The 19,066-nt window shown below is 38.0% G+C and overlaps 1 protein-coding gene across 4 annotated transcripts in view; it reads left to right on the top strand.

The window, feature by feature from the left end:
* GLIS3 (GLIS family zinc finger 3) overlaps nucleotides 1-19,066 on the top strand; it is a 178,973-nt gene that overhangs the window by 30,379 nt on the left and 129,528 nt on the right. For all 4 annotated transcript variants that reach the window (XM_087742320.1, XM_087742316.1, XM_087742317.1 and 1 more), the window contains exons 3-4: nucleotides 11,742-11,949; nucleotides 17,680-18,805. In XM_087742320.1, the coding sequence (XP_087598446.1) occupies nucleotides 11,742-11,949; nucleotides 17,680-18,805 (1,334 nt within the window). The remainder of the gene's footprint in view (nucleotides 1-11,741; nucleotides 11,950-17,679; nucleotides 18,806-19,066) is intronic.

Below are 19,066 nucleotides of genomic sequence, written 5' to 3' on the forward strand. Positions count from 1 at the left end.
GGTGCTGTGCTTTGCATTTGTGACTAGACAGTGTTGATAACACACCAATGATAACACACCGGAATTTCGGCTCTTGGTGAGCAGTGCTTGCACAGTGTCAAGGCTTTCTCTCCACCACCCAACTCCCTACAAAAAACAGACCAGTAGGTTGGGGGTGAGCAAGAGGTTCGGAGGCAACACAGCCCAGAGAGCTGACCCAAACTCACCAAAGGGGTATTCCATACTGTATGATGTCCTGCTCAGCAATGAAAGCTGAGGGAAAGAAGGAGGATGCAGTGACATTTGTGGTGACGGCATTTGTTTTTCTGAGCAACTGCTACACATACTGAGGCCCTGCTGCCCAGGAAGTGGCTGGACACCTGCCTGCTGTTGGGAAGTAGTGAATACATTCCTTATTTTGCTTTGCCTCTGCATGCAGCTTTTGCTTTTCTTACTAAACTGTCCTTGTCTTGACCCAGGAGCTTTTCCATCTTATTTTCTTCCCCTGTGCTGTTGAGGGGGGAGGGGAGTGAGAAACTGGCTGGGTGGGCATCTGTCAGCCATCCCAGGTCAACCTACCACATGAGGCATTGAAAACTCTCCCAAACCCAGACTGCAAATCCACACTCTTTCTTCCTTCAGCCTGTCTGTGCAGACTTTATTCTTGAATGTTGCATGAAGAAGAGGAGCGAGTCTTATAAAAGGAAAAATACTATAACCATTATTCTGGTTATTGTCATTTCTTCAATTATAAGCACTTTAACTCTTCTCTGTTGGCCTGGTTGAGTCTTTTGGAAGTGGAATGGGCTTTATTTTGCATCTTTAGCATGCCCTGCACATCAGAAGTACTTCAAAAGCAAACATGTTTTTTTAACATAAAGTTTTACAAACTGTAGAATAGAATGTGGATTTCAGTAATAGTGAAGTACAACCACAGCTGACTGTAAGAGGTGCTGATTTATATCCTATTCACATTAACTTCAGGGAATTGCAATCCCTGAATGGCAGGGAATTGAATCCCTGCAATTTAATGAAAATCACACCAGAATACTAAAGAAACACACAATAAATTGTATGAAGAAAAATATGTGAATACCTGCATATGACAGAAATTTGAAAAATTACCTAAGCAGCTCATAAGGCCAGGTTCTGTTTGTAAAAATGACTTATGTACTTGGGAATTTAACTTCACTGAAAGTCAATAGGATGAAGTCCTCAGAAATCACATAATCCATTTTGAACATTTCACTCTTACCTATATAGCACATTCTCTCTGTCAAGCTATTGTAAAGATGGGTATTGCCTCATTTTTTTAGAGGTGTGGAGGAGAGATACACAGTTGGGATGAGCAGCTTCTTAAAAAGATTTCGGTCTCCATCAGGACATTTGTGTGGGTTTCCACCCTTTAACAAAGGTGCTTCAGCTCAGCTGAGCACGCATACATTTGCCTTTTTTATGCCCTTGTCCATGAACACTTCTTTCCATCCTTCAGACAGCCCTTGCAGACATGCACACACACCATTGCGTTGGTATGCCAGTGTGGTTTCCTGTGTCTTTGCATCAGACCTTACTCAGTAGCCAACTTTGGATGCCAAACCCTGCCAACACAGCAGCCTCATCTTCACAAAGTAATAGCTGTGGTTAAGATGTCATTCTCCATAAATCAATTTTGGCAAGGATGATGGCTAGGGCAAGAGCTGAAGTTGTCTTTACAGGGCCTAAGCCATTCAAGTGGCCTTAATCCTCCCTCTTATTGCCCTGGCTTTGTGGAAGGTAGATGGACTCACTTTAACAAGACAGAATGAGCTTTTTTTGATCTTTTCTTTCTGGTCACAGCAACAGAAGACCTGGGAAATTTCGATTAATTAGCACTCCTTGGGCTAATGGAAGAATAAAATTGAAAGAAAAATGTCTAAAGCTTTGAGAAGAGTGGAAGCATGTAGTGATAAAATACTTGTGGCAGTTTGTATAATTTTCCCAGGGTTTGCCTCTCATTGACTTGAAGAGATAAGAGTGGAAAGACAAGTGGAAAGTTCTGTTTGGACCATGATGTAATAACATTTCAGTTTTTAAGAAATCTAAATAGGCTATAACATGAAGGATGCTGATAGTGGCCTCCTCTAAAAGTCAGTTTAAATAATAAGAACCACTGTCCTTTTATTATTGCAATACACTTTACTAACCATATATTTCATAGAACAAGAATGCATATGAAGATAGCAGTTGAAATTTCCAGAGAAGTTGTGGTAATCATGCAGGTGGACTTTTAAGGAGTAATTTCTCTGTCTGGAAATGTTCTTCTAAGCTGCTCTGAGGTAATCTTATATCCTGAATTGAGAAAATGCATACTCCACATAAGTAAATAAACCTTTATAATAGAAAAAATGTTTTCTTAATCACAGAAATTTCTTTTTATGAGTTGCACTTGGCTTTTGGCCTCTATATGTTTGCAACTCTTCGTTTCACTGATCTTTATGCTTCCTTAAGGACATGACTTTTTGACTTCCTGAGCTTAAGGACTTTTGACAAAACAGTCACAACTACTGAATCCAAGGCATGTTTGAGCTGATTGTTGTGAAGGTGGAACAACCAGAGATCAGTGGGAGAACTTTTTTAATTATGAAAATAACATGTGTCAAAAACATTTTCTTTTTCTTGACAAAGTACATTTGTTTCAGTCAAAAAAAAAAAATCTTTCCATTGTGTGTGGAATGAGATTTGCATAATGCTTTGAGATACTGCTGCTGTAGCAATTCAGACTTTGATAGTGTCTGATAGACATGCTTGAAATGTATATATCAGTTAACGAGATTATCACCTGAAAAGACAATTGTATTTTTACTGAAAAGTTTTTTGAGATGATAAAATATATTGATATTTAATGAAGCATGAAGCTTTTAAATGAAACGTGAAAGCAATAGTTAAACTAATTAACTGAGTATAAAGCCTCTTAGAATACATACATTATGTGGGCTGTATGCTTGTTATTTCTGCGTGGTTAAACTGACAACTAGGGTAACGTTCTCATAGTATCTTGTAGGAGAAACATCATTAAACAGTATCTTGTTTCTAATGCAAGAAAAAAGAGAGAATTGTTTGTACTGCTCAGAAACTCAGGGACAATGCAGTTTTAAAAATTACCCTTTAGTATCCTTGAACAATGGGCTTTATCTGGGAAACAAAAACATACTGAATGGGATTGCAAGTTACTTACATTCCTGCTTGCATACTGCAAGAGCCAGTTTCTGCCGTTCTTTCCATGTTAACATTTGCCACCTGTTCTTAATTAGTATCACTATTCAACAGGTTGGTATTTATTCTTTTCTGCTACTTGTGCATTCCTGTCTCTTAAAGGAGGAAAGGCACTTTTCTGAGAAGCAGTGATCAAATACCTTGGGTTATCTGTAAAGATTTAGAAAGCCCCCCCTTACATGGGATTACAGTTTAACATTGAACAAAGCCTTTATTACATGCTTTTTTGCTGAACAGATGTCTCCTGCTGGATCATGACATGCAATGCAGTCTGGCACTGATGTGTTACGGTGCATAGACTGAGACCTGGCCCATGCTGGAGGTAGAAGGCAACCTACTTGCTCTTGCTCAGGGCTCCTGCACAGCTGGCAGCAGGTTTTACTATGGGGAAGTTGTCATAGACCATTGGAGTTACGGCAGCCTAAACTGGCTGAGAGTCTGTCCCCTTACTCTTGGTGCTCTTCTGGATGGAAGAGACAAGAGACTTCCCCATGTCTAAGTGAGTAAAGGAGACAAAAGATTTTCCCTTTGCCTGGGGCCAGGAGGCAAGAGGGGGTCTGCTTCTTTCTTCCCAACATTACTCACTGCCCATACAACCAGGCTGACAGGAGAAGCAAGTATAAGGTGTGCACAAGGAAGGCTGCTTCTGTGTTAGATAGTAATCCAATGAACACAGCAAGAAAACAGAAATTACCATGTAAGCAGGGGGTACATTGCTATGCTGCCTTGCTTTGGTACATGGAACGATAAAGTCTTTTCAGTAATGGATCTGTATGTGCCCAGGGTCACAGATGGCAAAGCTCCTACGTGGTATTTTCTAGAACACTAAGGATATTGAGGTAACAGAAATTATCTGATCTGAGTATCTTTTAATTAAAATTGAGGAAAAAAAACTTCAGGAATTACTGGAAAAAATGCTAAGTATGTATTTCTAACGTGAAGAAAAGCACAAATGTGCAGTGAAGGTTGAACAGTGCTAGAAGTTGCTGTGGGTGATGAAGTATTACAAAGTACAGAAAATTATTTTTCTAACGTGTTTTATTGTTGCCCCTCCATAGTTGGCTGTTCTGGATTGCAGTCAGGTGGCACCAGCAAAGAAGTATTCCAACAACACTGTTGGAATCGATCCGCTTATTTTGCAGTTGAGTGCAGCACTGTTTAATGGGCAAAGTGTTTCCCTATAGATTTCATTTGACTCCTACCATTCATAATGTATGAGGAAGTTTTAATAATATTATTTTTTTGTTTGCCCCTCAGCTAATGCCACTTGCAAGTCAGTTGAAATAACGGTCTGTGCTCTTACACGTATACAGATGTATGCTCTGTGTTCATTTAGGTCAGGTTCAAACAGTAATTTCCCAATGGCACTGGAACTGGAGGGTATTATCTCTAATTCCAATACAATTCTCTTTTCTTCTTTCAAATATCTGTATGTTTCTATTTTGATTATAATAATAGTTTTCTCTCTGTATTGTAATGGTATTTTAAGGAGCTGGCCAATACTAAAATTTAAAACATGAAACTTGTTTTTTTCACCTGATATTATTCAACATTAGATTACTATACCAGTAGAGTAATATATTACATTACTAGTGGAGTTTCTCTTCATTTATACCAGTTATTTGAGAAGAATATGAGGCTTGCACAATGTATTAATTTTTCAGAAATACAAACTAAATGGTCAGGCTAAGTTTTGCAGATAGAAACTTATCAGAAGCTAGTATGAGTAACTAATAGTATAGAGAAGTGGTAGCATAAACCAAAAATGTAAAGCTGTATGTTTTCTGCAACAGAAAGAGCACATACTATATAATATCCTAACAAGGACACAAGCAGAAGTCATGTAATGTCACTAATAACAAAGAGTTACCCATTGCAGCTAAAACATTTATATTTTAGTTCAGTTAAATATTTACTGGTCTGTGCAGCAGTTAACTGATAACTTCTTACTTTTTATGCAAACTAAGAAAACAAAGTAGCTTTCAAAATAGCTTTTTAGTAAGTGGGAGGCCTTCATGATATAAATAAAACTGATTCAAAAGTAATATGAGATACCATAAATGTCTGCAGATCTAATTGAAAATCTTTGTTTTACAGCGTGCGTTTTCTCCTGGAAGTTTCCTGAACCTGACTGTTTCATAATATATTCTTAGTTTAGTCATTACAAGACCACTGGTTTCATTTGTTTAAATTTAGTGGTTAAACTGTTCCATAGAAGTAGGTGATCTCATTGCTGTCTGCTTTAAACCAGCTAAGTTAATCACCTGTGAGGTATTGTTTTAATCGGTCAGTTCTGGATAATTTTTTACCTTGTTTCCACTTGAAGGGAGACATTGTTTTTCATTGTGCTTTGTCAGTCTCTTTTGTCTCATAGTAGAGTTGCTGAAAGTACATGCTTGGTTACTTCATACAATGAATGGCAAACAGCATTGGAAATTAATGCAAGCTAATTTACCAAGTGCACTCTGATAGTGGAGAAACTGCCTTTCCTGGATTCAAAGCATGGAAAGTTTTCAAAGTGCGTACACAATATTTTCTCATAATACAATGTGGTCATATAATTCTGTTTAGTGTATTTCCTCCAGATTCTTTTTCTTGATTGTAAAGATTAAGTCTCTGCAAACAGTTAAGAGCATGGGAATCACCAATACTAGTCAGATTAATGGTCTAACTCGCTGTTCAGAGTGGACACTGCCAGAGGCTTTGGAGGAAATTTCTTAGTAACAAGGCATTGCTAATTATAAGTGTTAAGAAAATCATGACCTAAGATCATAACCATGAGATTAAAACCAGTGAGGTTTTAGGGTCTCAACTTCAGAATTTTCTAACTACAAAGCCTTGATTTTTTAAATTTTATTTTTTTAAGAAAATAAAGGCCAAGAATCACTGTTTCGCTTACATGTAGTGTCTGTGTGGTGTAGTGTAGTTGAGAAACTACTGTATTTCATGAGACTTGCAATAAAAATATTGATTTGGCAACTTTTTGAGCCATAGTTTAGTAATTTGCTTGTCCCCTGAAAGAATCCAGATTGCATGCCATACAAAAATTGCTTATACCTAATGTAATTTTGACTGAATTTTTGTGTAGTTCACCTACAAGCCTCAAGGTCTCCCAAAAAAGATTTGGGCTCAGAGGATGATACGAGTGTGAAGAGGCCCAGATTCCCAAATAGACAAAGATTTTGGCTCATCCTATGTTAATAGAGGCAAGTGGCAATCTCCTCCCTATTCTGCCTTTTTTTTTTTTTTTCCCCTTTCAAGCTGCAGTTGAACCCACTTAAAGAGGACTTCAAGGGATCTGATATCCACTGCCCTGTGGCTGGCGTCTCTGTCTACGTAGTTGGTGTGCAATAGTGCCTCTTAACTGGCTGTAGAAACAACAGAAAAGTGGCCATTGCATTTAAGGACAAAGAGACAAGTGCTAGCTCTCTAGTAGTTATTAATAATATGACTAAAATTGGTGGAGGGGAAGCCTGAAAGGTTTGGCATCCCCAAGGTGAGAGGGTTTGGGATATTTGTCATCTGGAAACAAGTCTTCCAAGTAAACCTTTGAGTTTGTTCAATCGGCAGCTACTGTGAAGCCCTTCCAACTAGGGTGCCAGCAACCCCACAGATATGGTGACACACAGCAAAGATGTACGTGGTAGCTGGGAACTGCAACATCCAGAAGATTCACCATGTTGTGGAAAAAGACCAAATTTGTTTTGAAAAGGCCTTGGTGACTTATGTCTAATTTACATGAAGAATACATTGACACGGTCTTAGTTATTGCTTTGGTCTCTGTCCTCTTTAGTATTTATTGTCTTACAATATGCTTTTTTGGGTGTGCCCTTTTCTTCCCATTTTGGTGAATACAGAATCTACACAAACAAGACTGGAAGCCAATTATAAGGGAAACATTAAAACCAATCGTTTCCAAAGCTCTTAATTACTGTATGTCAACAGACAGAAAATTCCCTAGGCAAATTACCTTTTGCTCCTTTGTTGCAATTCTTTTATTTCTAGCTATTATTCTAACAGTAACAACAGGACAGATTTTCAGATAATTTTAATAGCTTTTTTTATGCTGATTAATTCAGTTATTGCAGAATTTATTGATCTAAGAGATGATTGAATTTGATCTAGTGTTATGTATGTGGTATGTTGTGTGTTTCAGAACACCAAACAATTAAAATTGGTTTTGCTGTTGTATGTTTTTGTTGTATTATCATTTATACATGGGAAGCATAGTTTACAATTTCAAAGGTTTGGTGAAGCATTTTCATTTTATAACCTGAGTTACTTGGCAGAATTAACAAGTTACTATTCTTGGTTTGGAGAAGTAGACGAAGAAATTAGTTGGTTTTCAATCAATATCTGGTGAAGAAAATGTGTTTAAATGGAAATAATTTCATATTGGACTCTGCCTCCAAGAAGTGTGAGAGTGATGTAAATTAAGAGAATCTCATCTGAAATTCAGTGTACCTAAATTAAAGTAGTTGTATTTTTCTGTATTCTTTGAATGTTCTTCAGAAGATAGCAGTGAAATATTTTTGCATGTCAAGGATGAGTGAAGCTTAGCTATTAACCAACTAGAGAGAATAAACAAGGAAAATAGGCAAGCTAATGAATGAGGAAGTGCATGAATTAAAATATTTCCATAAAATATTTTTACGGTTTATACTTAGTTAACATTACTGTTAGTTATTGATAAAGAACAGTTTTGATTTATATATAATACGTTTATTTGGAATAGATGGCATGCTAATCAACTGTAGCTCTTCCTGTGAGCCAGCTCAAGACTGATTCCACCTCCTCAACTATTGTTGCCTTTATTGGACAATCTCCTGATTTATACCTTAGTATTTAAGAAAAGAAATTGCTTCTCTTGCTTATTTAAAATATTAAGTCCACATATTTTTCTTAGAATCTACGGCCTCATTCAAAACCCACTGATGTCCTCCAAAGAGGTTGCCATTTATCTCAGCTGATGTGGATTCAAGACATTAAGGAATTCCTGGTTGTCCTTTCACTGTCCTGAAATTTTCAGGCTTTGGGTCAATGATAGAGCAAACCTGGACTGAGGGGTCCTCTTGCATTGTGGGTATGTGATGCCAAATGCTGATGTGGGACACAGTCATTCTGCTAGTTCACATTTATTCAGTGCTTTTGAATGCATTTTCTGACAGCTTGCCTTTTAGCAGCAGGCTCATGCCAGGTCAGATATCCATGTCACACCCATTTAACTTTATGCTAGATCAGATGTGGTCTGTACTCCTGCAGCTGGCTCAAAGTCAGCATAAGCTTCCTATCTTGTGATCTGACTTAGCTTAACAGACATGTGATTGTATGCTAACACCTGATTCAGATCAAAGTAATACTGCTCAGTGACCTGCAGGCACAGATGAGGTATTAATGATGGTCTTTTGGCACATTTACACCTGTGTGAAACAGTGGATAAAATGTTACAACTTTGCTTTTCATAGCAGTAGTCTTTTACTTTGCAATCTCTTTCAGTGATGGGAGTTGACAATAGATTCTTTCTTGATAATCTCCTCCTCCTCCCCCCCCCGCCCCTCCCCGGCCTTTTAAGTGGAAGAATTGCCATTTTTCCCCACAACAGCAAATGTTTATTAGTGATAAAAAGAACAAAACCTTTTCTGTCCACTTCTGCATCAGACAAATGCCAAGGCAAATCTCTGGCAGGACCGGAGTTTTGCATTACTTTTGTTTGTCATCCCAGTAATACAATTTCTCCAAAGTACTCCTTTTCTCATTTTTTCCTTTCAGTGACCAGACCATCTTTGGCCATCCTTATCCTTACACAACAAATTCTCTTAGCTGTTCTCAGCATCACTGAGGTGCTGTTTATGCACAGATAATAAAAGCAGACCCTATAATTGAAAGGGAAACCAGGATGTATTGAGGATACAACATTCTGTATTTAACAGTACTGGTTTGATGCTACTCCCTTTTCTGGTTTTGCTTTTGGTATTTTTTTTTTTTTCCTGACACGTAAGTTCCAAGCATCTCAGGTTTAATCATGTATAAATAGCAATTTCACTGTATAGTTGTAGATTTTTATTTGAACTGACATATGGCCTGTCCCTAAATGAAAATCTTACAAGTGCCCAGCCCTTGATTTCCTGGATATGATAAAGTAGATGTTATTGTTACCATTGAAATTTGTTGAAAGTGGCTTATGAGTGAAGGGCATTATGGTGTCATCCAGGGAAGAATCAGTATATATTTGGTACATTTTTGTGGTAGAGCTGCTTTTCTCAATGCTAAATAATAGGTTTACATCTTATTAAGTAGTCAATATATGTAGGCTCTACAAGCATTACAACTGTGCTTCAGTGTCAAAACCAATTGGATTTCTGATGTTATTATGGCATGCTTCCCTGTCTTTTATATCCTTTGGTGCAGAAAGCCTTTGGTTCTACATACTAAAGACGCTTTTCTAAAAAATAGCTGACTGAACATTTGTAATATACACACACATATAGTAGTATTATGTATTTTATATGATGTGAATGTGTCATGCAAATTTTTAAGTTCACCCTGCCCAGCGTTTTGCTAAGAGGAGTAGTGTCCATGTTATTACTGGGGCAAGTTACATTTTTGGCCTAATTTTTGCTGGCTGGTTCCCATTTTAACACTCTGTAACATTATAAAAGCAACTGCTGAGTAGCACAGTGATTCAGTTTTAGTGAGTTCAAAATACAAACTGCTTCACAGGAAAGAAAATAAAATGCCTTCTCTTATTCTTTTGATTTAATTGGACATCTTGAGTGAGAGCAGACAGTAATCCTACAAAGCTTAAAAGCCTTTTTTTCTTGTACCCACAATGGAGTTGAGTGCACTACAAGGAATTCCCCTTATGTGTTTGTCCTTGGAAATTTCCAGTCCTTCTAGCTAAATTTCAGGATGGGTTATTAAATGTTTTCTTCTTTCCTTACCCTTGAGTTTTCAGCCAGATGCTATACCCTTCATTTATGTTTTGAAGTAGTAGCAATGAATAAGTTGTTTTTCTCAAAGGGCTGCCATATTTCATCCCAAGGAGTGCATTTTGGTCGTGGATCATGCAATCAACTTGTAACATCTGTACATGAATTTACAAAGCACTTAGGATCCCAGTGGACTGAGAATCATGTATGTGCTCCTCACATATATGTGAGATATTACTAATCAGTCAAAGAGAAGAAGAATTTGAAAAGAAGGCACAAACCTCTGAAACAGGAATAAACATATCTGTTTGTTCTCTTCTTAAAAAAAAAAAAAAAAGAAAAGCTATAATTAGAAATGTCTAGGGTGAATTGCAAATGTTTAAGATAATCCTATTTGATCTGGAGGAGGCTGAAGGATTTGGATTCTCTTCCTATGACTGTGGGGGCCATAAATGCCTTAATGTACTTCTTTGTGAAGTTCACAACCCATTTGAACATCCTTGAGAAAAAGTAGTATGTGAGTTGTTTAACCAAGTCAAAAGTAGATTTAATTTACAAAATGGTTTAAATTGAAGTACTTCTCATTTTTTGTCCTGATATTGCTATCCTGCTTTGGGGAGTAGTCTGAACATGGGGAAGCAGCTAGAAATGTGAATTATCTAATTATTAATTTCCAACTGTGATGAGAATTTGCTAGATATCCAACAACTTCCATATTATGACCTACATTTTAACTTTTTCATCTTGATGTGTTTTAACTCAGGGGATCTTGTAAACCACCATCTGTCACCTAAATCAGAACACAAAGTACACAGAGCATTTTGTAGATACGTCCTACTTGCCAGCTACCTCTGTAGTCACCTCCCGTGCTACTGTGTAACAGCCATCAGTTGAGTTACGGCAGCAGTGATTAAGAGCAGATTGTGGCCTTTTAAAGAAAGTCCAGAATGCTTCTTTGCTTGATCCAGCTCAAATTCCTCTCCCCAGACCACTGAGGAATGCTGGGTTCCAGCTGTAACTCTCTCCTGCTGGGGAAACTATGCAGCCCGTGCACTTCGCCACACCAGACCTATTGCAGGGGTTGTAATTTACATGCATGCCTGCAGTCTCCTTACTTTTTGCATGGCTCGTGGTAGGAATGATGGAAGGGCATGCAATGGCTTGGCACTGTGGGGTTTGATTCAAGGCAGGGTGGTGTTCCTGCAGTCTCCTTGCGTTCTCTCTTCCCTCCTCCTTCAGAGAAAGACACGCTTACGGCTTGTCTGTTTCCCAGCCAAGGGCTGCTCTTTCACCCAGACTCTTCCAGTGGTGTTTTTCCTGATGTTTATGTGTGATGCTTGTTCTTTAGTTTATGTACTTCAGCACATGTTTTAAACGTGCATAATTTATTAATTCCTCTTTAGCTTATTGCTTTTTGTGTTTGGAGAAGTTTGCAAAATCTTGCTATTGGTACCCTGTTTTATCCTTATCTGAAGATACTCAGTTCCAGTCACTCTTCCTGATTTGCAAAGCAACGTGAGTTCTGTGGCTTCATCATGGGTTCATGGGCGATGAATACTAACCCGCCTTGTTTATTTTTAGGAGATCTCGGTTATGGACCCCAGTGCAAGTCCATTGGAAAAGGCAGCTGCAACAATGTAATAGTCACCAGCAGTCCCATGACAGTTCAACAGCTGGGACCTGTTTCACCTCCTGCTAATCAGGTTTCAACAGCATGCAACCAGATCAGCCCTAGCTTACAGAGGTCTATGGATGCTTCCAGCCTAAGTGCTTCTTCATCAGATACAAGGTCCTGAGTTACGTTTTTATATTCAGTACTTTAAAAAGAGGGTATTTTAATTCTCCTGTAATTTAAATGCAACCTTTCTGATTGTTAAAGTGGCCTAAATGGTGCTCTGTTATGCCATGGGAAATTTAATTCAATGCAATTTAATTCACATCAGCTATAATCATACTGTTTGGATCATTCAAATAATGAGTGAAATCTGGCCACACATTTTCTGTGTTTGACAGGGTTTTTTTGTTAGATAAAAGATTTTTATAGTCAACTTAACTATACTTTTGTACTAAGGACAAGAAATGTTATGGAGCATGAAAGCAGAAATAGTCCACGTGTTACATCTTCAGGGGCAATGACTTGTTTTAAGGTTACCATAGTGCTAAGTGTTATGTTGGTGCCTGTCAAGTAACATAAATGTCAGACAAAATAAACTTAAATGCCCTGCTAACATTCCTCTCTCCTCATCCAATAACTTTGCTTTCAAATTGTTTAATTGTTTACATTATTAAGTTAATCAGATCAATTATTCCCAGTCTGCACTGAGCCAGCAGTTAACTTTACCTGTGTTAGACTTGTGTCCCTGAAAACTTGTCCATTTTCCTAGCTCTGGTGGGTAGTTTAATAAAAACTATGGCCTCTCTCTGTAAATGTTGCCTTTTTATGTCACTAAACCACAGATAAATATTTGTTAATTAATTTTTACATGCTTAAATAACTTTTGAGATTATGGGTATGAGTATTGTTGACAAACCTGAATGAAGGGAAAATAGTTATTTGACAACCTCCATACAAATACATTAAGCACATCCCTGGACATTAGTTAAACATACAGTGAGAAAAAATTCTGCTGTGTTATTTCAGACGCTATGTTCCCACTTTTGTAGATGTGACTCTTGCAACAGTTGCCTACTGAGTTGAAATGTAACTGTTCTTATTTACAAAAGGCCACAAGAGTCTTTATTCTCAAAACAGTTTACATTTTACTATATCACCTTATTACAAGCCAAGGAACATTCTTGAAATAATTAAAGTTAGTATTATGTAACTGGAAGAAAACCTTGCTTTACTATATAATAGTTTGTGACATTTCTGTCACTTCTGTTGTGAGGACTGAGTCCCCCAGGACAATTTAGAAAATTAATTATGCTTCCTATGTAAACATGTCAGGGAAAATCATTCAGTGCTAAGATGATGACAAATGACAAATCCAGAGACATGCCTTTGAGACAGAACAAAAGTGATGATATAAAAATATCATTAAGTAATTATTACTTATTAAATAAGTTTTAGGTGTGCCTGTATGGTTCCAAACACTGTTATTTTTACCTGAATGTGTGATTGGGTGTACGATGTCAGTACAGAGTGATACATTTTTGTTTTTATTTTAAATAAACATTTACTAAGGGTGAACTGAAGTTAAAACTCTGGCAGAATTGAGGCTCCAGTGTCCCTAGAGTCTCTTTTAATGATTTATCAATGAAGATGTTATAAAATCAGATTGTTGCACAAAGAATGTCTGTTTCAGCAATTTTGCCCTCAAATTGAGTATTTTATAGGGCAAAACAAATTTAAAGTCAGAATTTAATTCACAGATTGTTGAAACACCTTTTTTTTTTTTTTTTTTTTTTTTTTTAAATTCCTTCAGCAATAAACTGCATTTGCCTAAACTGGTTGCCTAAGCTGACTCCATAATGCTTCATGGGCTGAGTGCCTTCTCTGGCACTCAGATGTCATGAACATGACACTCCCAGGTGTCATGAACCGTGCTCTGGCAGCCTAATCCAAACCAGGTTATTTGCTGAATTGACCCAAACCAAAACAATTTGTCTTGATTTTTACTGACAGAAGAAAGAAAAAAGTTGGCAAAATTGGAGTTTTGCTACAGATAACATCAGATTTTGGTATACAGACCACAAGGGATAAAACCTTCCCCATCTTTTTTGAGAGTTTCCCAAAAACTTTTTCAGAGTATTCAGTTATGCTGCTTGAAACCAGATGTAATACTGCCATTTACTTTGATGCAAGTTGGAAAAGGACCTGAGAAAGAGCAAAGGGTTCTTGGCTAGTAAAACAGAAGACCACGCAAAAAGATAAGAAAGTATAATTTTCACTCTTGCATGTTTATGTTTAAGATTCAGGGTTATACTTGACACTGTGGCCTCTGTACACAGAGGAAGAATAGAAAGTAATTGCAGGAATCTCTTGTAAATGTTCATAAAAGATCCGGTCCAAACTCAAGCTGGTTTAGATTACAATAAGCAGACGTGCCAATTAATACCATGTGAGAATCTGACACAGTGGTATACCTGGCCCTTCATTTTCATGTTAGGTATATTTATTTTCCTCCAGAAAACTACTTAGTCACAATGTGGGTTGGGTTTTAAAGATTTTTTCTTTGTTTTGAGAGCTGGAATCTTTGTTACTTTTGAATTTAGAGACTTATGTGAGAACCAGACTTCTTCAGATTATCTGGCTCTTATTGTATACTTGAAATTCTGGGCCAACTTTTTATTTTTGTGCTGTTATGAGACTTTTAAAACATAGTTTTTCTTCAGCTTCACTGATGGGTGTGTCCCTTTGTGTTAGGCTTAGTAGTTTTTTGAATGACACTTGTCCTGCTATGCATCTGTTTAAAATTCTTGACATTATAAAAATAGACTTGTTATATTGATGAATGATTTTTTCCCTAATTATAAAAGAGAAAATAAAAATTTAAATAATCAAACTGGCAAACCCCTGCCCTATTTATATTTTCCAGCTAGAAATATATATAGCCTAGCATGGAAAAATCATACCTTCCTTACTTTTCTTCATCTGTTGAAGACTGTGGATCTGTATTTGGGGTCACAGCATACTAACAGGATTTAACTGCCCTATAATGAACTGTGCTTTAACAAAGCCCATTGATAACAGACCCAACAGCCGGAATAAATTTTTTTCACAAATAATTATCCCTTTAGATCTAAATCTTACACAAGATTGACCTGATATAGCAATCCCATTTTTCTCATTTCTCTCGATGCAATTGTAGTCAACATGTTAATTGTGCATTTCTTCAGTGCTCTGTTTTGAAAGTGCCATTTAAACCCTGATGGAGTAACATAACCTCCATAACAGTACCCTATACTGACATTCAATCTGAATGGGGTGTTTCTTATTCTGATAGAGCAAATCAACCATCCATTACAAAACAAGTATCTTGAGCAAAGGAGCGTTTACCCATCTATCCCATACGTCACCACAGCAAGGCTGGCTGGTATTTAAAGCTACATTTTTGCCATTTGTGAGCTATCTCAGTGCGCAGACATAACACCTGCAAACTGCTTCCTCTCTCCCTCAGCCTGTGCCAGGCTTCCCCTCTAGACAAAAGGGGGCTGAGGGACAGCCATGGTGCCCTGAGCACCAGTTCCCTTCCTCCAGCTCTTTGGCAATGACTGGGCGGTGTTCTTGCAGCACGATCCAAAACCAAAGTCACTGCAGACTGAGTTTTCTTTCTTCATGTTGGTTGACTCTCAAATGTTGGAAAATGCTGTAATATTAAGTAGTAGGAAAAACCCCATCACTCAGGGAGTGCTTGTGTGGTGGACAGAATAACGTAACAGACCCTGATTTTTCAGCTTTAACCTCTGTGGCTAGAACTGAATGTGGAAAGCTATACACATTTCTCTTGCCTGAATGACTTTACCTAGTGCTTTCATATATACTTTCAACCTTGCTGATCTAACTGAAAGGTAATCCACAGATCTCAGAGGTGAAAAGTCAATTTACCAAGCAACATCATGGAAATTTGGTAAATATTGCCATATTCACTGGCAATATCTCCAGAGCCATTGTTTAGTATCTGTTCTTGCTCTCTTGGGTTGACTGATTTTGTTTTAAATGAGATTCAGATCCCCAGTTTTAGCCTACCACCAGTTCTTAAATGAAGTAATTTCATGTGTCTCCACCAAAGCTGCAATCACTGCAGTAGGGCTATGGTGCAGACATAGGATGCAACTATGAGCCTTAACAGGTCTGTCCCATGGATCCTTGTTTCCTGAAGCAGTGTCTATAAGAAAATCTTGCAGAACGCAGAAGCAGCTGCAATATTGCTTACCCTGAGTAGACATCAAAACTTGCTTCCCTATTAAAAAAAAAGAGAAGCAAGTGAAGTAGGTGGAAGTGCCTCCTCAAAGGTGCTTGCTGTAACTGTGTCTATATCAAGAAAGAGATGAGGTTTATTCTTATTAATTTGCTTTATAGTGCATACTTTCTCTTTTAGAAATTTGAAGTTTGTGACAATATAAAACCATGCAGTAAAATAGTAATAATCATAACTGAAAAAATAATAATAACTGACGATAGGAACTTAACCTTTGTAAATAAGACTACATTATTCCTTGCGTATATGACAGTTCCTTTGGATTTCATGTAAACATTTCATATACTGTTTACTTAGAGCTTTAAGAAATATTTTTCAACACCTGGTATTTAAGGTACCTATTAGCACTTATTAGCTGTATTTTTTTTAAGTTAATTTGACCTCCTGAAGTCTTTGTAGATAGGAGGAACTATTGTTTTTCATATGAGAAGCTGAGAAGCAGTGACTGACTTGTCCACCTTAAAAATGCATTTTAGATTTAGAAGAGAAACAAATTTTCCTATGTACTTGATCCACCATTGAAATTCTATGCTTCTTCAAAAGTGTATCGTGAAAATAATAAACCCAGGAATTAACCCCCAAAACATAAGATGCAGAGGCTTCTGTGTCTGTGAGATCTCCGTTTTTATCTAGATACATACCTGGTTCTTCCTACTGTTAAGAGTCCCTTAAAAATAGAAATTAAAATAATGATTGCACCACTGACTGGCGGAAAATCCAAGTCTGCCAAGATGTGAACTGGAAACATAAAGACATAAATCCACTTGGCCTCTACCCAGCATTTGCAGCCACAAATCAGGGACCCTGATGTCCTTGCATTTCCTTTTTATACCTTTATACCTTTCTGTAGAAAACAATATTGTTAAGAGCTTATGAGTTCTTTTTTTTAAGCTACCCGTAGGACATTTTCAGCATAAACAAGTTTCATAATATTTCTGTGAAAAACTAATGATAACAGAAGATTACACTTTTGTGAAAAATTTTGATTGCTGACTTGGAGGCAGATACATCATCAAACCAAAACTAAATAAACCCCTTCAACCAGTTCTTCTACATTATTCATTTATTTTGTTTGTTTTGTGAAGTTAGATATTATCTGTATTTATAAACTTGAGCTATTTCTGTAGAGAATACTATTTGTATGCATTACAATTGGCAAAGTCATTCAGGTTAAATATTTATTCTTTATTAATCAGTTTTCTTCCCATTCTTTGCCAGCAAAAATAATAGTAAACTCAAATCAATATGAGTTTCATACAAGGCAGGAGCATAATGCTTTGGCTTCAGAAGTCTAAACCTGTTTACACCACAGCTGATGAAAAAATTTGCATTGATTTCTGCAGTGATGTATCAAGAACAGAAACTTTTCTTCAAAATCTTGAGGTTTTAAAGTCGGTTTCCTGGGTGACCTTATTACATATGTATTGCCCGTGTACGCCTGCTGGTACATTAACTGAGAGTGCTAAAGTTGAGTACCTAAAATTAGGGAGAATATTTCTCACATGTAGCCTTTCTTTAATTTTACGTGTGTGTGAAGACAGAAGAACCACTGCTGAATTGTCTAACTGTTTACTTACTTTATTGTGCCTTTATTTCAGGTCGCTCTTGTCACATGAGTCTCTGGCCTCTACGACATTAAGCTTGTCAGAAAGTCAGTCCACTTTGAGTGTTAAGCAAGAGTGGTCGCATGGGTACAGGACACTTCCTTCTGTTCCTCCTGACCAACGTTTACAAAACAGCACTGAGCTGGGGGACTTACTGAATTTTTCACCTGGAACATCTATGTCCAGTAACTGCATCTCTAACTCGTTACCGTCCTACTTATATGGCATGGAAAATAAGCATTCCCCTTGCTCTAGTCCTTGCCATTCCTCAGCCCGGTCTCAATCAGCCCGCTCTAAAAAGAGAGCAGTCTCTCTATCTCCTCTGTCTGACGGCATTGGCATTGACTTCAATACAATCATCCGTACATCCCCAACCTCTCTGGTGGCCTACATCAACAGCTCCAGAACTTCACCAGCAAACGACTCCCCACAGCCTGAGGTCTATGGACATTTTTTGGGAGTGAGAGGAAGCTGTATACCCCAAAATTGCTCTATTCCAACTGCCCAGAAAGGCCTTCTCATGGCTAATGGCAACGTCACCTTCCCAGGGTATGTTGAGAATGGGGCTGGTGAGTACCAGCGGATGCAGCAGCTGGAGCAAGCCAGCTTGCAGATGGCCACCACAAGTAACATGGTGATCCAGCAGGGCATGCCGCCCACAGACAACCAGGTGGTGGGTATCCTGAAAGATGAACAGCTGGATGACTTCTCAGGCCATACAGTCGACATGCCTCCTCCATCTCTGCTGCTGCTGCCTCCTCCAACAGGGCCACCCCCACCATACCATGCTCACCAGCAGCGGCATCCACACAGCCTCCCCAGTCACATTCACCCCCTGCCTGTGCCTCCTTCTGCCCCAGGCTCCCTGCTTGACGAAGATGGTGAGCTGGACGATTTCAATGGCAAGCATGGCTGTCGCTGGGTTGACTGCGGTGCACTGTATGACCAGCAAGAGGAACTTGTGCGGCACATAGAGAAGATCCATATAGACCAGAGGAAGGGAGAGGACTTCACTTGCTTCTGGGCAGGGTGCCCGCGAAGGTACAAGCCATTTAATGCCCGTTATAAACTGCTGATTCACATGAGAGTCCATTCAGGAGAGAAGCCGAACAAATGCACAGTAAGTCTGAATTCTGTCGCTCTTACCGATAAGAGGCTCTCTATTACTCATGAAAATACAGAGAAGCTGTAATTCTGCCTTTGTTTTTCCTAGTTAATGGTGTGCGTTTTTAACTAGTCTGTGTGAATGAATGACTGCTCCACCTTTCCACCTAAACAGAAAGGAAAGGTATTCTTTAATTCGATATGTACTGACAGATAGGATTAGACAAAATTTTATTTTCTAAATCTATAAACTTTTACTGTGGGCTGCAAAAGTGAC

This window comes from Nipponia nippon, unplaced genomic scaffold (genome assembly GCF_047370975.1).
Source record: "Nipponia nippon isolate SJK-2023a ecotype South Korea unplaced genomic scaffold, ASM4737097v1 scaffold_8, whole genome shotgun sequence".
In the NCBI taxonomy this organism is placed as follows: domain Eukaryota; kingdom Metazoa; phylum Chordata; class Aves; order Pelecaniformes; family Threskiornithidae; genus Nipponia; species Nipponia nippon.